This window comes from Centroberyx gerrardi, chromosome 10, assembly GCF_048128805.1.
Source record: "Centroberyx gerrardi isolate f3 chromosome 10, fCenGer3.hap1.cur.20231027, whole genome shotgun sequence".
Taxonomy (NCBI): domain Eukaryota; kingdom Metazoa; phylum Chordata; class Actinopteri; order Beryciformes; family Berycidae; genus Centroberyx; species Centroberyx gerrardi.
The window spans coordinates 23,108,930-23,129,692 of NC_136006.1; the positions used below are offsets into that span (position 1 = coordinate 23,108,930).

A 20,763-nucleotide genomic window follows, 5' to 3' on the forward strand; every position below is an offset into this window, starting at 1 on the left:
GCGGAAGGGTGCAGGCCAGTAAAAACGTGTTTCGTTTGACTTTTGCTTTTGTCTCTTTAAGCTCCAAAAGACACAGCCGTACTTTGATCCCGTAGGTGTGCTGCTGCTGAATTGCAGCGTTCCACGTGGAAGAGCACAGTCGAGCGTTTCCCTCTGATTGGTTTGCCCTTTTTGCAAATGCATGGGGGGTAATGGGGTTGTGGAAAGGGACGCTGATGGTTTTTCTGTGATTTCACTTTCTTTCCGAAAATACAGTCTTCCTCTATTCCCTCGCAGAGCTGCCCAATTTCAACAACCATTATCCCTGATATGAGGGATAACTTACTTGCTCTTGAGGTCACCTCTCTTATTTTCTTGCGTCCTTATTTTCCAAGCGAGGGACTTGGTTTTTTTTAGTTTTCTTGCTGAGAACATTTCAGAAGTTCTGAGAGAGGAGCGGTCCCCCGTGTGCTTCGGGACCGGGATCTGTCCTTATCGCTGTGTTTGTGTTCGGGGTTGTTGGAGATGAGTTGTGTTCTCTGGTTCAAAGCCAGCTGATGATGAGCGGCCCCCAGGTGGCCGTCCTGCTGTGTGACATGATGGTCTCTTTCTTCAGAGCCAAAGACCTCTTTACCAGATGGAGGCTGGGATGTAGGCTGACAGTGGCACTCAAGCAAAACTGCAATGTGGTTCTACACTGAAATCATTTTTTTCTTTTTTGAAGTCACTAATTTAACTTATACTTAAGTATGTTTTGGGTTTTGTACTTCACAATATTTAAATTGCATCTGTTATCGAGTAGGCTACAGTACAAATTTCGTAGGCTCTCCATAAGCATTGCATCAGAAACGGGCCAGTCATAAATTGCATCTGCATCAAACCTGCGTAAGCATGTGGAGGTAATAACTAAATACTCAAATTTATCCATGTTAATAGCTTAGTTAACAGCTAAAAAGGCATGCATCCGACTACTAGCTAGCTAGTTCGCTAGCCTTGCTAGCTAGTTGGATAGCTACTAGCAAAAGAATTGCAGTGGTGTAACAGGGATGGGCATTTTCAGGGTTTTCACAGATAGAATGACATGAATTTCAATATTGTGTTTTTTGAACACTTAATATAGTCTATACTGCATGCAAAAACAGTGCATTTATAGAGTAAACAATAATCCAAGTTGATAAGGCAACTGTTGGACGATTCCTGCTCCCCAGAGTTATCCCCATGTCAAAAATTGCTTAATTTTAATGTTTGATTTTAATGTGTCACAAGTACATTTTCGCTATTATTATGAATGCTAAATTGATTAACAGAAAAAAAATAATATCCCCATTGGTGTGATATGATACTGTGTGCTTGCATCACAGATTATCCTACTTTTCCTGATGAAAAGATGGAGTGTAAACATCCTTGAGGCAGGGTTTCAGTTCCAGTCTTTCCACGCTAATCTGTTGTCAGTCTTTGGGGGGGAACAGCCTGTCGGACCGTTTGCTGTTGTTTGGTCCCAGGGTGCATTGTTTCCCTGGAACGGACCAAGGTCAGGAGAACAGAGGTGACCTCGGGGGTGAAAAGATCAACAACCTCCTGACCTGTGGCTGTTCGCTCCCTTAAACAGGAAGCGCCTTGTGCAAACTCCCTCGTCAACAGAGATTGTTGGGAATGTCTCAGTACGCCGAAAGAAAAATAAATACATCTGTTATTGTTGGTGTTTTTTCGGAGCTGCTTAGAATTCCCCGGGGGAAGAGGGGATTGGCATTTAGCTCCGCTGAGGACTCTTAGTTGCTGAGAGACATTGAAATGCAAAGATGGCATTTGCATTGACTTTTTATCTTGGATAATAAGGCAGGTGTTATTAGCTTTCAGATTTACAAAGCCATTCCGCATATCTCTGTGATTCCTCATCTATGCTTGTCACATACAGCTACAGTCGTCACAATGCTGAAGGGCAGCGTGGGTACATGAAGCAAGCAGCGAAAGCAGGGATCACAATGAAAGGAAAGGCCATGGATGGACATTAAGCCGGCCCTCTTAGATATTCACACCCTTGATTCGCTCGCGGTAGCAAGCGCCGCTCTCTTGATCCGAGTTTGATGAGTCATGCCTGATTTCATTCACTCCGTTCATTAATTTTCGTGCCGCAATCTGGCCAAGATTTAATTATTGATGTGGTCTTTGTCAGAATGGAGGGATAATCTGTGAGCTACAGAGCTGAGAGCAAGAGGGGCTACTTGTCATCCTGTAATGTGTTCCAGCGTAGCCAGGCCGGCTAGGAGGGAATAATGATCCATAATGGTGTGTGTGTGTGTGTGTGTGTGTGTGTGTGCGTAGGCATGTATATATGCGTGGGTATGTAAATGTTCTTATATACCACGTCCGCGTCCTTGTTTGCCTGTGTGCGCGTGGGTGCATGTGTGTATATATGTGTGAGTAAAAGATGTAATAATCCGCAGTGTTGGAGCTAATCACAGAGAGACTGTCTGTTTTCACCTGCTAGGCTCTCTAATGTAGAATCACAATGTGTGGGAGGCAGCAGCAGGGTGAGTGGGTTACCACATACGGGCTGTTACCACATACCCAGCCGCTCCACAGATGCAACTGAAGAATTTCATTCCACGACGAGTTTATGAAACAGGTTCCAATCCCCAGTTCTGATTGGCTGAATCGTGTTTGTTATAAAATAAACCAGATAAATGCACTCCTGTCACCACACAAACATAAATGTGCTGACTGAATATCACCACAACTATTTTCCTTGGCAGAAGAATAATATTTAATCATTATTAGTTAATTATAATAGGATTTATTGAACATTTGCATTCTTTTTTTAACCATCACCTTGTACCTAACAGCACCTCTTAGTTATTCTAAAATCACTAAGACATGGCATGTCGTGGTTTATTGCTTACATTTACCATCTTCAAAATGTGACTACTTTTACAAAGTAAAATTAATTGTGGTATATTACATTTTTGGCAAAGATTTTAATTGCTATCTTTGTTTGTTTGTTTGTTTGTTTTTTTATTGCAACTTTTCCAAGGACGCAATCTCCTGTATTTGTTGAAATGAACGTCATATTTCAAACTACAATGGATATATAGTGTTTTAGGATGAAACCGTTCAGCTAAATAAAGCTTTTCACGCTTCAAGACAGGGTGCTGCAGGCCGAGTTGTCAGAAGTGTTGGTGAGGATTGTTCATGGATGGATGATTGTCTGGATCTCGCCGCCGTTGTTTGTTGTTCATCTCTCTTTCTGCCTCTGTCTGTCGGGTTTTTCCTCCCCGCCTCTTTCTCAACAGTGTCAACATTTAGTCGAAACAGCTGGTGCACTTATAAGATGGTCTGCTGTGTGCTGAATTGCAAGTGCACACACACACACACACACACACACAGAGACTCAGGCTGCTTCTTTCCACGCCCGCAGCAGTATGTAGAGGAGGTGGAGGGTTACTGACCTCACGCTACATTGGTTCAATTTTTCAGAAATTGTGGTGCATGGCAGAGAAAGGTATGAGGAGAGGAGCGGGCGGTGGACAGGAATGTGTATGTGTGTGTGTGTGTGTGTGTGTGTGTGTGTGTGCGTGCAGTGCATATGCATGTGTGTATGGAGGGTGTGTGCATCTGTGTGTGAAAGAGAGCGAGAGAGAGAGAAGAGGATGGGGGTGTGTCCATGGCTTCTTGTGTATGGATCAGTGTTCAGAGACAATGAGGCTCGGCTATTGAAAGTCCTGTCACATCCGCCTGTGGCTGCGTGCGCGGCTGTGGAAGCCCTAAGCGTGTGTGTATATGAGAGCGCACATGAACCTGATGAGCGCACGTGTTGAATTCCAAGAGCGAGGCAGAGTCGACGGGACGGGACGGGAAGGGAAGGGAAGGGAAGGGATGGAAAGGAGAAGGAGGGTCTGCGGCGGCGGGCGCTTTGAAGTGAGGAGACCTTGAAGAGAGCAGAGATAGATGATCTCTCTCTCAGTGAGGTGGTAGATTATGCAAATTGTCCCACTCCTGTCCCAATGAGAGCACGGTTTGGAGAGATATTTAGAGGAAAGCCTCCAGTCAAGGATAGCAGAATGACGAGGTGGTTTCTGTGACATTGGCTATATGCAGAATATTTTATCACTCCCAATAAATTTCTTCCAATTCACGATTTCTAACGACCTGATTATGTGAACACTGGATAAAGTCATAGGTGTGAATTTTCATGCTGCAGAGAAGGACATTTTAGAGCTTCCCAGAAACTTGTTGATGCCATTTACTCCAACTGGATGAACATGTGCAGAAGAAATATCAAGTATTCCAACCAAAGAAAGTAGTTTGCATCAGTGCTTACAAAGCCATTAGCCACTAATACACTCTTATGGAACAGATTAAGGTTTATAGCCTTTTATACCCAGTGAAATTTCATTTAGAATGGGCTATTCCATTTAAGGTGATTACATAAGGCATTTTTATTCTGATTGGGCTATTATTCAGATTTTTAATCAAATATTAGGCTCCATGTAAAGCCAGCCATTGATTATGGCAGAATCTCAGACTTTAAAGACCATCTTTACATGTGCACTTCTGTAGATGTGTTTCAGTGTATTTTAATCCAGACAGGTTTCATTTCTTACAGTGAATGCACACCTCTTGTGTCCAGACCCGTTGCGGTGTGTGCCAAGATGTATGTATACAAATCTATCTTGACCATAACAAGTGCCAAAAGCTGGCACTTGTTCAAGCTGCTCCTATTCAAATAGCCGTTGCTTGCCTGACACATTTATTTACAATATTTATAAGTTATAATTAGTTGTCACAAATGATGTTAGCAATGTGTCAGTGAGAGGCGGCCTTATCAACACAGGGCCACATTTAAGGAACGGCCGCATTTCCAATCGCCACTGCTCACAAACCTTCCTCCGCTTCATTAGTATTTCCTGCTATCTATCTCTCCCTCTTTCTTTCTCTCGTAAAAATAGAATTCATTTCCCAGCCCAACCACCATCTTTCTGCAGTAAAAGTGATGAATCCTCTTTCCTGCTGCTAATTGTATTTTCTGCAATTTTATTTGGCTATGAAAAATTCATGATTTTTTCCCCCTCCTCCTTTAAGAAAGGTGCCGGGGGCACAATATTCTTATTGCGTCTAAGAAGTGGCAAAATTGGGAGGAATGGGGTGTCAGGCTTAAGTTTGGAGGGGGAATTGATGGCGGGGAGTGCACATGGTTGTTGGCCTTGCTAATAGATGGAAATGAACTCTGAAATGCATCTGAGGCGGCAGACACAAATAATAAACAGGTTCTGGGGGCCTTGGGCCATATTCCAGCATGAAATATGGGCTGTAACTTGCTGTCACAGAAAAGCAGACAACACTTTACATTCATTATCTGGCATTTTGTGGATCAGGGACAGTGTGTTTTAAATGACACTTTAAGCATTTTGTTTGTTTGTTTGTTTTGCCATATAGCTGCCATGCCAGTGTAAGTATGTTTTGTGCATATGAAACCTTAGAATTTGTATTTTATTTATTCACTGAATGTGTGTCATAGTTTGGTAGAAAACATTAATTTCTCTCTTTCCCTCTTGGCTGTCTTGGTTATGTTGCGTTATTAGGAATCAGGACATTTGTCGCTGGAAAATAAACACCCAAACATCACTGCTCTGACACACACGGCCTGCATGCTGCCCACACATTATACTGCTTTTATTCATGTTGTTGATGGCAGGCAGGCCATTCAGGGTTTGGTATAGTGTGAGGGTATTTTGAGGGAGAGGATGTTGAGGCGGAATTGGTATTCTCACAGGCGCTGTGTGAGCATGGCTTTGTTCCAAAGTGGTGTGAAGGAGGAGAGATAGGCACACAGAGAGAGAGAGAGAGAGAGAGAGAGAGAGAGAGAGAGAGGGAGGGAGGATGGGGGAATTGGGGGGTTCTGTGTTCTGGTGAAGGTCAGGAGGTTAAGCCGATGGGATCCTTGGAGACGGGGCCCTGCCGAAAACATGGTAATGACCCAAGCCATGATTCATCGCAAAGGCATCCATCACCCTGTGTGTGTGTGTGTGTGCGTGCGTGCGTGTGTGTGTGTGTGTTCAGCATGACGTCATCCCATCACTGCCAGAGCCAGGCTGTCAGGGGCTGACAGGCAGGGGGCTGTGGAGGAGCAGTGTTTTCATTTTGAACAGGCGCAGTGATGGACGGCTCTGGAGGAGGCGGGGTTGCAGTCAGAATGGCAGGTGCCATGTTGTTCACTGTGCCCATGGGAAGGGGATTTGAGCTTGTTGTTGACTGTCAGGGGCACAGTTAAGCGACAGCGCGAGCCGCACGACTGGACCGGCTCCAACACACCAGACTGGCTGCTTTTCCTATTTTTATTTCTCCGCCGACTTTCACGCTCAGTGTTTTGAGTTTCAATTTAATCACAGTTTACTTAATATAACTGCCACCCCCCACCCCCCACCCCTCCCTCCACCCCTCCCTCCAGTGCAGTCTGAAGCAGGTTAATTGAAGGGAGCTGCTGTGGGAGACAGGGAGATAAGCTGTAACTATCAATGTGGGCCGGGGCCCACTTACTCTACTGGCTCCAGGAGCTAAACATAGCTTTATTGCACTAATGAATTTGTCTCAATCTCCCTCCCTAGCCTGTGCTCATATGTGGTTACAGAGTGAGTGTGTGTGTGTGTGTGTGTGCGTGTCTGCGTGTGTGTGTGTGTGTGTGTGTGTGGGGGGGGGGGGGGGGGGGGTTCTTCAGTTTCTTCAGTTTAGTTTAGTTTAGTTTAGTTTCCTTTCCTTTCCTTTCCTTTCCTACACAAGGATCAGTGCATCTAAAATAATCAAGGATGACACCCAAAATGTGAAAGAATTATTTCCCCTGTAGTCTTTGGCATAACGAAGCACAAAAAGGGAATCTGGCAGTATGATCAATCACACAGTCCAATCAGCAAATGAAGAAAATCAGTCTATGAATACAACCATACAATAAAAACAATAGAAGAAATCCCAGGACAAAGTGCTGGTGATGGAAATTTGACTAGCTCATTAGTCTATGGATAGTATTGTTCAGTCTGAGTTTGCGCAATGTTTTTTTTTTTCCTCATTAGCCAGGATTTATGCAGAGAGTAATCATCCAAATCCATGAACTTCCACTCCTGCAAGCAGTTGATATACATCTGCATGACCTAAAACGCCACACATTAGCATGAAATATGGGAGAACCTTGAGCTTAAAGGATCATTCAATGTATTTAAACTCCATTTTGTCCCCAGAAAGATTTTTGCAATTCTCTTAAGTTCTCATTAAATGTGGTTATAATATTTTATTCCCATTTAAATTCCTAAAGAGCCACATTCACCGCACCAAGTATCTAAAAAACCTTATTAACTCGAAAACTGTATTTTCCCAGCAGCATCCCTCACTGAGTCTTGGGGCTATGCTGTTTTTTTTTCATTTAGCCCATTCCATTGAGCTTTAATTAAAGCAAAACGAGGAGCACTTGAGTGATATCACTGGGGGACAAATACGAAGCCACGCTCACAATAATTCTCCCAGCCAAATGAAATTGTCCGAGACTGTTTATGGTCTGGGGAAACGTGTAAGATGAGATACGGAGTGAATCAGCTTTTGTTTTTCCCTGAAGTTTACTGTTTGTTTGACTCTTCCAATGCGCGTGCCCCTTGGGTCCTGCAAGGAACACTGACCCAGTTCAGTGTTGACTCTTGGTTGGCCTCAGTTGGCTGGCTACACTGGCTCTGGGGTTATGACATTGTCCCACTGCCCCATAATCATTCATAGTCTCTAGATAATTCCCCATTGTGGGTCCTCTTGGAGATATTGTGCATGACAATAATCCCCCTGGGTGGTGGACGGGAGAAAAGAGAGAGAGAGAGAGACAGAGAGATAGAGGATCAGACAGAGCGATGTTATAATGGCAGACTTTTACTTGAGCGAGCAACCTTCCCACTTGGGCAGGGAGATCAGAGGCAAGGAGGAGACCGGGGAGAATGAGGAGGAGGACACACAACCGGGGGGGGGGGGGGGGGTCTCTGGCCCCTCGGACAGGCCAAGCCATGCCAAGCCATGCCAATGTGTATCAGTTCCAGCCTCCCTCTCTCTCTCTCTCCATCTCTCTCTCTCTCAGGGGCGGGTTATTTTTAGTGAGGGAGACTTAAACACAAAGTGATGCCCATGAGAGAGAGAGAGGGACATCTCTCAAGCCTCTAAACAAGAGCCAGTGCCGCTCTGGTAGCCAAGGAGCATGTGTGTGTGTGTGTGTATCTCTGTGTGTGTGTGTGTGTGTATGTGCATATGTATATGCATGAGTGTGTTTGCAGCACAGCCCCGCAGTGCTGCTGCCCGCATCCATAATTAAGCCCAAGACACGACGATCAAGAGGAATATAATTGGCCAGTAGGAGGAAAAGGGGGCGGCGGAGCGGAGGCGAGTGCTGCAAACTTTTCGCTTTGACGAGAGGAATGGAGAAAAAGAGAGAGAGAGAGATAGAGAGAGAGAGAGGAAGAAAGAAGAAGATGGAGAGAAAGCCATTTACATGCTAATGCCGTCCTCAGCTCTTCAACTGCCTAGTTGGGTACCTTGCCCGCCACCCTCAACAAAGCTCTTGGCCGGCGCACCGGTCGCCATGTTTACACAATAAACAAACAGCAATGAGGTTAACGTCTTTTCATGCATCTTTTTGTGCGTGCCTACAATATTAGCAACAGTCAAGTGTTGCGTAACTGTTTTGTAGCGTCTGAAGGACTCAGCTGACTGCTTTTGGGCCTTTTTGTCATCCTTTGGGCTTTTTTTGTTTTTTTTGTTTTTGTTTCCTAGGCGACGGAGTGGGCACCGGACGAGGAAACCAGGAGGTCCTGTCAGAGCAAAGGAAAAACAGAGGTAACCTCGATCGCGCCCCCAATTACAACACTTCATGTCAATGCTGCCCGGCTTGCAGAGAGGCCATCTTGCTATCTGCTAGCGGTTGTTGGGGTCCCTATGGGCCTCATGGGAGGGCCTCTGTGTATAACAGCTATTTCAGACCCTTCAATCAAGAGTTGTTTTTTCTCGCCATGAAGGAACACGGCAAAAAGGAAAACACTCCCACACACACACGTACGTTTACACGAGGCAGTCTAGGGCTGGATATTAAGACAGTCGAGATGACTTCTCCTCAAAAAAAAGGATGATAACTAACCTTGAGATCAGCTTTTTTTATTTCAGTTTCTTTGTGAGGATTGATTGCCGTGTCATCTTTATCTCCAACTGTGCCTAGAGAGAGAGGGAGGCAAAACTAAACACAAAAAGCAGGCAATCACTTCTCTCTCAAACCTGCGTGACTGCAATGACCTCAATTCTTTCACATAATATGATGCAGCACGATCCCCTAGAAAATGATACTTAAGGAAAACAATGTTTCATTACCAATAAACCCATTTCATTCCATTGTTGAAACAGATTTGACTCCATTCATTGAAACACATAATTGAGGGCTTTTAGACACAGTTTACAGTTTCAGCCCAATTTCACAAATAGATTTCCATTCAGCTGCAGACCAGCATCCATATTTTGGAACAATGGCCTTATGAGAGCAAAAGGTAGAGGCATTGAATTGCCTTTTTTTCAGTCCCGGTGCCAACCTGATACCAGAGGACATTGGCCATTGTTCTTCCCAGCAACGCATCTGAGTGTGTGCAGCCAAACCTGCCCACCACCTCAGCTCCGCTCTGCTGACTTTGCTATACTGCAACATTTTGAAAGCTGCTCTTTTTTTTCCTCCCTAACCCTCTCCCCTTTACCGCTCCCTGTAGGTTGAATGTCAGAACTACATCAGAGTCCTACTGGTGAACAAGACGGAGGTCATGACCTGCGGAACCAATGCTTTCCAGCCCCTCTGTATCACTCGAGAGGTATGGGGAAGTGTGTGTCTGTGCGTGTGTGTGTGTGTGTGTGTGTGTGTGTGAGCACTGCATTTGTGTATGTGTGTGCATGCACTCTGTTATCTTTGAATCTGAGGGAGAACAGAGTGTGGATGAGGCGGGTGTTAAGATAAGGCCTGGGCTCTTGTAACATCAAACAGACGATAATGCCGCCTCTCTCTTTGAGCAGAGAGAGGGGGAGCATTTTACTTTGTAAAATTGTGTAAAAGCTCTCTCCCTTTGTCTCTCCATCTGTGTATCCGTCCATTCCAGGTGGGCAACATGAGCAGCGTGCTGGAGCGGGTGAACGGCGTGGCGCGCTGCCCGTACGACCCGCGCCACAACTCCACGGCGGTGGTGACGGAGAGCGGCGAGCTGTACGCCGCCACCGTCATCGACTTCTCCGGCCGCGACCCCGTCATCTACCGCAGCCTGGGGGGCATGCCGCCGCTCCGCACCGCCCAGTACAACTCCAAATGGCTCAATGGTACGGCGGCACTATACATATAACACTATGTCGTATTTTCCACTGTCCGTTATTCATGGTTAAAGTAATTTATAGGCTCAGGCTGTGGATGTCTTGTCGTTGGTTTTGCTTGTGTCATTTTGCGGTTGTACCATTTCCTGTTTGAGCACATTTTCGAATACCTCAGATAAGTCTTTTAAAATAATGAGGTAAGGAGGAGATACTAATGAAATGAGCCGGAGTACACTGGTTTGAGTTACAGCTTTGTGCAGTGACTGTTTCACAGGGTCACCATCTCGTATCAAGCGTGAGAAATCTAATAGGATTAGTAATCTGATCGCGTCCGAACTCTCGTTGGATTTCTGAGTAATCCACATGAGGCTAAATTGTAAGCTAAGGACTTGTGTCAAATAATCACTGAAAATTCCTGCCATTGCTTGACTGACTAAACATTTTCCTAGGCCTGGCTGGAACAGCAGATGGGCCAAGTCTGCACTTTTGGGCCCAACACAATTGGCTCTCTTGTTACAGCCAAGGCAGATCAATCCTAGAGGGGTGTTTTCAAAGGATTACAAAGACCGTTTGGACCTGAAGTTGCGTACGGAACACCTCCGCTATATGGGTTAGGGATTGGCGGGACTTAGGGAATGCCGGAGAAGATGAAACGCTGTCAATCCTGCCTCAGTCAGTGTTCCTTAAGGTGTCAATAATCTCCCTGCTGCTGATGCTGTGCCTTTGCTCTGAGCACACCACAGCAGAAATCCATCCACATACATCCTGACTCCAGCTGAAATGCAGATGGACGTTTCACAGGATAATGGTGTCATGTACTGTAATTCATATGCAGACATGCTTCGATTCATGGATTCATGGATTCATGGAGGCACGGGCCAGGAGGAGGAAGAGGGATGCGGGGCTTCCCAAAGAAGGGAGAGTAAGATTGGAAGTAGTTTGTGGAAAAGCTGGGCGAAGGGAATGTAGGACTGGAAATGTGTGTGTGTGTGTGTGTGTGTGTGTGTGTGTGTGTGTGTGTGGGGATGAGAAAGCAGGGATGAGAGAAGTGTGAGGGGCAGGGAGGAGAATGAGGATGCGGGAGAGGCAGAGTAGATAGACTGAGGAGTCCAGTGAGCGATGTAATTATTCCTCACGGCAGGGGGAGGGTGAAATTACAACACACAGCATGCTTCACACCATGCAGGGCCAGCCTGCCTGTGTCTGTGAGTGAGTGTGTGTGTGTGTATGTGCTTGCATGCAGATTTCATGCAAGCGTGTGCTTCCAAGTGTGCCTGAGCTGTGTGTGCGTATGTATGTGTGAGAGGGAGAGACACACACACACACACACAGAAAGAGAGAGAGATAGGAGAGGGAAAGAGTAGCAGAGTCGATAGTGTGCTCATCAGCATAATCGCAGCTGGCTGCAGACACACACACACACACACAGAGTCAAACACACATGTTGCACTCCACTCTTGCCTCCACACACACACACACGCACACACACACACACAGGCTCATGCCATCACAGACAAAACCTACTTTGCTTCATGGCTGATTCTGCCAGGGTTATGGAGCGCTGTTCCCAGTGGATTCAGGGTGTGAATGAAAATCTCATTTCCAGCGCTAAGCCTCTCCAGTTCAGGGGGACCCACAGACAGGGGGGGGGGTCCTGGATCTAATCAATCTGTTCCTTTATTGGATTGGCAGGCTGCCAAGTGCTGACCAACTGTTTCACATTACGCATCTGAACGAAGCGAGGAAGATATGAAATCGACTGTGGAATAATATAGAACAATCTCTGCGCGCTTCTCTCTATCTCCTATAGAAATGACAGTATATGTAACAATATATTTATATTTCTGTCATTCTCTCTCTCTCCGACTCTCTTCCCTCAGTTCAATTCAGAAGGGTGCATCGGCATACAGAGTAACAATAATATCGCCACAGCGAGTGCTTTTTCACTCCACTTGCACACACACTCATTCCTGCACAGTCTCTGTCTGTGCATCAAATAGCCGTCCCAGTTCTATATAACAGTGTTTGATCCAGAGCTCGGCGCGTTCTTGACGTTAGCGGCGTCACCCCTCCAGCCCCCAGCCAGCCTGCTAGATTGAACAATCTGTTTACCAGTCAGCGGGGTGCTGGAAAAAACTCTGTTTGTCACATTCGCACCCACGCAGCTTCAATAATATTATGCAGAAACTGTCAGCTCGACCTGCCCTTTGTTGACACGCACGTATGCACAAACACAGGTATGTACACACACACAAGGACGCCTGCCTGCATCCACATGGTAGCTCAGGCACCTATATATGCATGTATCCGCACGTACACACACACACACACACATACACACACAGACACACCATTTGCTCCTTCACATGCCCTTTAGCTATAGGGAAACCAGTACTAATACATTATGATGGCTGTCTCTTCAGCCTCCGCTATAGTAATTGTCAGTGACCCAACAGCCATGACACCACTCTCACTCTCTCATCTGCATGCTTGTTAGCACCAATTAACTGGCTGCATTAGAAAGTGCATTACCTACCATTTGTCAGCAAGTGATTTGTTTGACAAGTAATTTTTTTCTCAGGTGAATTTAAATAATAAATGATAGCTTTGGGTGTCATGCATAATAATAATTATGAATGCGCTGGGTCTGCGCCGTGCGGTTCGGCTCAGTTTATGTGCGGTTCCATTTTGTTTAATGGCACTTATTCATCAAGCCTTAGATTATAAACGCAGATCCAGGATTAAATGATAAGGTTCTCCACTTCATTACGTTAAATAAGCTGGAAAAAAGTGATTAGCGCACCGACTGAATTAGACATGGCGGAAGTCCCACTTTTTACACGCGAGTTCCCCTGCAACACTATTGTTTCATGCAGGATAAATGGTGATAAAAATGAGGGTGAGGCGACTTCTGTACTGGCTGCACCTCTACCAGCCAACGCTCTAGCTGTGTGCAATATCCTAGATAATATGACAGCCAGTTATAGGTTCAGAAGGCTGGAACAGTCGCTCGGCTGATTGTGTTTTTGTTGTTATGGGGGTAGAAATGGTCTTATTCCGCCACAAGCTCCTTCATCTGTGGCCAGTCCAACCACTGGTAGTTTTTATCACAGCTGTGAAATGGAATTAGGGGGCTGCTATAGCTGCGGACAGCGTTTCCAGCCCTGCCCGGCCCGTCTCCAAATCTTATTCTTTTATAAACGGCCCCACTAGCCCCTGAGGCACCTTACATCATGGCTGTTCACAGGTCATCTCCACTGTGTGTGTGTGTGTGTGTGTGTGTGTGTGTGTGAGTGCCTGTGCCTGTGACTGTCGCTTTATTTTTTTAAATATGTGTTAATATGCGTGTGGGTGCGGGCGTGCACGCATGAGTGTGAATTCAGGTTTGCACTTCCATTTGGTGTATGAGTGTGTGAGTGCGCGTCTCCAGCATGTGTGTGTGTGTGTGGTATCACTTACGATAAATGGCTCCCAGTGGAAAACAGAAGCGACAGCAGCAGTAGTGTATTTTCTCTGTTTCATCGTTCCTGTACATATGAGTAATGCCTCCCTGTAAGTGGAAAACACAACAGCAGAAAACCTCACTCTGATAAAGCCACAGTCAGCTCAGTGTCAAAACAGCAGCATCATGTTCATTTGAAACTGAAACTCAGCTCTTGATGTTGGTAAAGATAGGTATTGGTCGCATGTGGAATGATATGAAAACCACTGTGCCATATTAATGATGCCTTAATGATACTGCCACCCTGTAATCTGTATTGTCACATATGTATACTTCCTGGATGGTGATGTTAAACTGATACTAAAGATTTTTCACATTAACCTGCACACATACAGTATAAAACCTCCTAAAAATGTTGTAGATCAATACAGTAGATGTTTAGTCAGCCTTGATGTGTGTTGGATGCCAGACTAACATGATATAACCATGGATATACAAGTTCAGTGTTTGAAATATGTGTTCTGTACCCTTGCATGCGTACAGCAACAGATTAGTATTCTATGATGAGTCATGTGTTGACAATGGGTGACATTGGTGTCCCGTTCAAACTGTTATTCAATATGCTTTACCTGATAACCGGCCTGGTAGGGAGGGCCATTAATCATGTGCTCTGTCACACATAGCAATAAAAAAGGCACAGAACTCCAGTCAAACAGACATAGCTCCATAGATTTACTATCAAAACATCAGATGGATTTATGATCTAACCATTTTTTATCTTCTCTTCTCCTGCTCTGACTCTACCTCCTCCTCTCATTCATACATTTGACATTCAGGCTTTTAGCTGATGCTCTTTTGCAGAACAAGGAGCGCAACGACTGTTTAGTGCAATCAATAGTACGGAGTGCAAAGGTCAAAGCCACAGCACCTAGAAGATAAATGTAGCAAATATTCCTGTTTCCCTAGAGTGACCGTGCATTGATCCTCTCCTCCTCTCCCCGGCAGAGCCCCACTTCATCTCGGCCTACGACATCGGCTTGTTTACCTTCTTCTTCCTGAGGGAAAACGCCGTGGAGCACGACTGCGGCAAGACGGTCTACTCCCGGGTGGCGCGGGTCTGCAAGAACGACATCGGCGGGCGATTCCTCCTGGAGGACACTTGGACGACGTTCATGAAGGCGAGGCTCAACTGCTCGCGCTCCGGGGAGATCCCCTTCTACTACAACGAGCTGCAGAGCACCTTCTACCTGCCGGAGCAAGACCTCATCTATGGCATATTCACTACTAATGTGTGAGTGATGCAATTCATTGTACTACTTGTTAGATTATTTTTCCTGTACACTCCCCAAATTGGTGATTGCATCTTCTCTTACCTTAAAAAAATTCAAATCATTCAACTCAATGATCATGGTAACCCAATACAGCATCCATGTCCAATGTTCTTGCCATCCTTTTGCTCGACAAAATGAAGTAAAGGGAATACTCCCACACAGAGAAAGTAAACTTTTCTGCCATTTCATCTAATAACTCAGTGTGAAAGGAAAATAATCGGTGACGGGGGTGGGAAATAGTTTTGGGATAATTCATCTTCAGTCTGCTATTTAGAGGGAGTGATAACAAAAGCACTGGCTTATTTTATTACTTTCATATTATCTGAAATTGAAATAGTGATTTGTTACTGGGAAAAGTAATATTACTGTAATGCATTAGTAATTAAAGGGTTACCACCCAACATTGCCCCCACTATTGAATAGGTGGGATGAGCAACCCCAACAAAAAGAGCTGCAACCGCAGTGAAGACGCCTTTCAACACAGATATGAATGAATTATGGGGGGAAACAGTGACACACACACACACACACACACACACACAACCCAAAACACTTCAACTCGACTTGCAGTTCTTTTCATTAGCCCTCAAAAATCATCGCGACACAAGTTTTGCTACTCCAACACTTTCCTACCTATCTGTGGAGAGAGAGAGAGACAGAAAGAGACAGAGAGCCAAAGAGACAGAAGTAGAGTTTCCCAGAGTTTAGAGCTCCCTGCTGCTACTAATGATCAGCATGGATGCAGGCAGCCTGAGCCAGGCTGGCTCTACTCCGACTGACTCATCCACCCGCCGGTGTTCGATTGCTCCAGGTGGGGGTGTCACACACTTCATTAGAGGGAGGAAAGACAGAGAGCGAATGCGCATGGATTTGGGGACCCTGTTATGTTTTTTTTATGTTCAGTAAAAGTGTAATTGCACCGCCCTAATGTACGCCAGATATAATGAGAAAGTTAAAGAGTGGGGAATGAGCCAGCCGAAGAGCAGAGGAATGAGATATTGCGAGCTGGAGTTTAGCGCCCGGGGGGAATGCTGTATGCTCAGATTAGCATGAGAAGCATTTAGAGGGAAAAGTTTAGTTTTCAAATTGTTCCTCTGACCTTAGACAGTCCAGTCAGTATTTGTGAACATGAGCAATCCACTCCAAAAGCTAAAAGCCAAAGAGCCTTGGCTTGAACCTTTGACAGTCGCTGACACTGTCTCTTGATTGCATAATTACAGTGTTACAAAAGCAGGTGCTGTCAGCCCTAACCTCTTGTGTTTAGCTATTTAGCTGTCTTAGTGAGTAACCTGTTCAAGCTTATGAATGAAGTCTGGATTGTCAAAGATCACAGGTATTAAGACTCTACATGAATTCTGTTTTACAGCAGATTGGCAGCGTAAAAACCTGTATAGATGCTGTCGCGATGAACACTGCTAGTGTGGCAGAGTGATGCTCTCTTAGACTGTGTGTTTGCATTTGTGTTTGTGTGTGTGTGTGTGAGTGTGTGTCTGTCGGCAAGCATGGTCGTTGGTATTCAGATGTATTCTGTGTTCTGTCAAGGGAGAAGTTGAATCCTGCCTCTCACCTTCTGCTCTCTCACCTGTTAAGCTGCCAGCAGTTGCCACCACATGGCTGCTTTCCACCAGCCTGCAGCCATCTTTAGCGAGAGAGAGAGAGAGGGGGGGGGGGGGGGGGGGGGGGGGGGGGGGGGGGAATGGCAGAGAGAGAGACAAAAGGAAAGGAAGAGCCACAGGGGTAGAGAGAGAAAGAACAGGAGATAGAGACAGGGACGGAGCGAGAGAGAGAGAGCTAGAGGAAGAGGTAATGAGAAAAAGTCAGTGATCTCCAAGCTTTTGTCTGTATTCCTCGGGTGCGTCCTTCTTGCCCCTCTCTGAACCAAACCCCCGGTCCCGCCTCCAAACCCGTCCCCCCATCGGGGTTGGATATGGTAATGCAATCACCACAAACACTGTCTCCATCTGTCTGGCCTAAATTGAACAGGCTCACAGCTGCTCCCAGGAGTTTGGAGCCATAAAACAGAACGGAGAGAGTTGGAACTGAGTATTTATCCCCTCTGTCTGTTCACGATCTGGGCTAGGTCTCAACAGTGTTGAGAGCCTTCCTCTCTCTGTGCCCTTCCCTTTATGTCGTACAATATTCCATTAAGGGCTAGGCTTGCATCCTGCGTATCGCTTTCGCCCGTCCTGCTGTCTTCAGCCGACTGAGGAGAGAAGAGAGGAACGAGGGAAGGAGGGATGTGACTCTACTGTAGTTTTATTGAGACGTGCCCCGGCTAGCACATCCTGTCCAGCAGTCATGTAGCGGAAAGCTTTAGCATTCCGTCAGAGTAGGGACACTTAAGACCTCAGAGCACGACCAGGCCTTTTAATTAAGTCCAGGCCCTTATTGGCAGGGTCCTTCTGTCACGGGCTCAGAGCGCTGCGGCTCGACAGCGGGAGAGATTCTCCCGTTGAGGTGGCTAACCTGCCATCAGTCGCTAATGATGAACTTGCCTCATCTATCTCTGGGTGAGTTCACCGCAAAACTGAACCCGCTTCCACTTCAGCAGCTCTTGGAGGGTGTTAGATCTGGGAGGGGAAGGGCGGCATAAGGAGCCTTATTGTCAGCCAGTATCCTCAAACTTGTTCACATGTTCACGCGAGCATGAACGCACAAACTCTCTGGGACACACACATATGTGCAACTTGGCATACGCACAGCAAACAAAGACGCACACAAAACACCTAGGAATTCTGAAACCCTTTATATTCATGGAAAATATGTGATAGACTCCAAGTGGGATCAGCCATGTGAAGCGAGCCCCATAACTTTCTACAATATTTTAGATTTTACACAACTTGCTCTTCACATCATATCAACTCTCTGACATCAAATCCACCTTGAAATGAACTGCGGGCCCCCAGTGGCAGACTGAGCCTGCTCTGAATACAATGTGACAGAATACGCTACTAGTGTACCAGTGTTTTTTTTTTATCAATTTCACAGAAATTGATTAAATTAGAGGATAATTCTGGTTATATTAAACCTGGGCCTTATTTTCCTTGTTTCTTGCCATGCCATCATGACGATTGATTGTGATTAAAATGTCGTCACTTACTTCTCTGTAGTGATTTACATACTGGGAGCACTGCTGTCCAACACACACCTAGAGGGCAAACACAATCTCCAACAGTGGAGCCCAAAAAGTGATTAAAACAACCTTCTATACAATAACACTGCAGTTACACATGACTTTATAGCTGTGATTAAACAGTTATCATGACAATTCAGTTATAATAGTCAATTTTACAATAGATATTTCTTACTTTTCGTAAGTACAGTTCCCCTTGCAGTGTGAATATTTAAATAACTTGTTTCAATTGCTTGTTGGGTTCTACTGTTGGACATTACGTTGGCCCTGTGTGTTTACTGGAGAGCAGAGCAGGAGGTACATAAATCTCTACAGTGAAGTAAATGCCAAACGTTTGTACACAGCACAAAAATAACCGTAATTAAACACACTACTCGCAGTTTGTTTGGCTTCACTTGACCAGGACAAGTCATTGTCTTTGATTTTACTCACTTAGAGCCTATTTGCACAAAATCAACATGGTGAAAATCAAGCTTTGAATCTGTGGTGGACTCAGACAATAGTTAGAGTCCAATTAAATCCAGTCCCTCAAAGGGTTTACATAGCCATAACCATTAGTGAACTATGCACTTCTTCACAATAGCTGAAAACCACCTGGCTTTTTGTGCAACCTATTGAACCGGCAGTATTGTTTTATTGTTTTGTGGAGGCATTGCTGACTCTGTCTGGCTCGAATGTGACTGTTTCAGGCCAAAGCTGTTGCTTTTGCTGGCGTATTGTTGTGCAGTATAAAAATATGGATAATCCTGGCAGCTTAGGTTCAATTTCTGGTCCCTGCAGCCACGCAGCTCTGCTGAGTAGGCCCTTTTCCATTTCTGCTGCGATGCAGGTATTCACTGAGGTTGAAACATTGGCCTTAATGTAGTTTTAGCTGTTCTTTTTTCGTATGAAAGGAGGTTAGGTGCATTAGCTAAAAACGTGGGGTTTCAGGTGGCCTCCACTGCACCCACTCTGTGCTGATCTGAGTGAATATGAGTGTGTGCATTTGTCTGTCTGAGTGTGTGCGTGTGCGTGTGTGCGTGTGTCCATGTATGTGTGTGTGCAAGTGCAAATGTGTACTTTTGTGAGCGCATAAATTTGTGTATGTGTGCCTGTCTGCTTGAAAACATGCACCAGTAGCTGCATCAGCATCCAGCCTACAAGATAGGACATCTAGTGAGAGGCATAACATCCACTTGCATTTCCCAGATACACTCACTGGTGCACTGATCTGTACTGATTGTGCCTTGCAGAGCGATGCAGCCAGGCTCTCACCCAGGAGGGGTGAGGAGTTCACTGCCTCAATACCACTCCCTGGGCCTGAGCTGAGCCGGGCATCCGACCCACTGCCCTGTCATCTGCAGCACTGTAACCCAGCTGGCTGACTGATTGACTGACTGATTGGCAGGCTGATTGGCAGGCTGTGTGGAGAACATGAAGAGCAGTGTGACTGAGGATTAGCAGCCCATCTCCCTATTCCCTGATCTCTGCACATAGCCTCTGGTGCAAGAGAAAGCAATAGAAAAAGAGAGAGTATCCATTAGAGAGAGGGAGAAAAGAGGGAGAGCGAGCCTCCTCCCAAGGTCCCGCTGTCTCTTCTCTCTCTCTATCGACCCTCATTCCCTCTCTCTCGCTCTTCCCATCACTCATCCTTAACATAAAAGACACACAGTGACACGCTGGATAAGATTATAAGACCCCGTCGCCTGACCGGAGGGACCCGCTGAGCGCATGCAGCGCTAAAGACGTGTCTCGCTGAGAAAGCCTTATGGGATATGAAGGCCTGATAAAAAGGTGTGAAGAAATTAGCTCATATTACAGCAAAAGAGAGAGGGAGGGAGAGATTAAGAGACGGAGATAAAGGCGGACGGGAACGGAGTCTCTAAAATGAAACATGAAATTGAGAAGCATTCCAGGGCAAGAGGGGGATGACAGGAATAGGCTGTTGGGATGAGATGAATCACTTGAAGTAGCTGGCTAACCTTTCACTTATAATGAAAGTGATCATCATGGTGCTGGGCCGCAGAGAGTGGCAGAGCAGCCGCAGCAAACAGCATACCAGATGTCAAACAGCTTTTCAATCACTTTCCCTGGCTTTTAAACAGGCTCCAAACATACGGGTTGCATCTATTAGTGCGATAGAATTAATTATTTTGAATCGTCCCCTTCGCTCTGTTCTCTTGGCATTATGTGCGGCAACTCGCTGGCGTAAACTCTCTAAGTAGATCTCATATAATCTGGACGGTGTCAGGCTTTCAGAGGCCGGGTTTGGCTTCAATGGTAGCTGTAGCTATAACCACAAACAGTAACCACCAGTTTAGCTCCCTATTATGTCAAACTATGTGTTTGTGTGTGTTGTGTGTGCGCGCGTGTGTGTGTGTGTGAAAATGTGGTTGTGGCTGCTGCTCGGTTATTTCAGCTCATTTGCCTGTGGTTTCCTTCCATTTGGGGTTCGGTTACCGCCGGCTCGCCACAGCGCTCACTCTGCCTCACACGCTCTCTGTCTCTCTCTCCCTGTCGCTCTCGCTGCCACCATTGAAAACAAAAAAACA

The 20,763-nt window shown here is 45.7% G+C and overlaps 1 protein-coding gene across 5 annotated transcripts in view; it reads left to right on the top strand.

Annotated features, from left to right (window-relative positions):
• sema5ba (sema domain, seven thrombospondin repeats (type 1 and type 1-like), transmembrane domain (TM) and short cytoplasmic domain, (semaphorin) 5Ba) overlaps positions 1 to 20,763 on the top strand; it is a 116,915-nt gene that overhangs the window by 68,327 nt on the left and 27,825 nt on the right. For all 5 annotated transcript variants that reach the window (XM_078286242.1, XM_071919584.2, XM_078286243.1 and 2 more), the window contains 4 exons: positions 8,767 to 8,829; positions 9,741 to 9,839; positions 10,122 to 10,335; positions 14,774 to 15,059. In XM_078286242.1, coding sequence (XP_078142368.1) covers positions 8,767 to 8,829; positions 9,741 to 9,839; positions 10,122 to 10,335; positions 14,774 to 15,059 — 662 coding nt within the window. The remainder of the gene's footprint in view (positions 1 to 8,766; positions 8,830 to 9,740; positions 9,840 to 10,121; positions 10,336 to 14,773; positions 15,060 to 20,763) is intronic.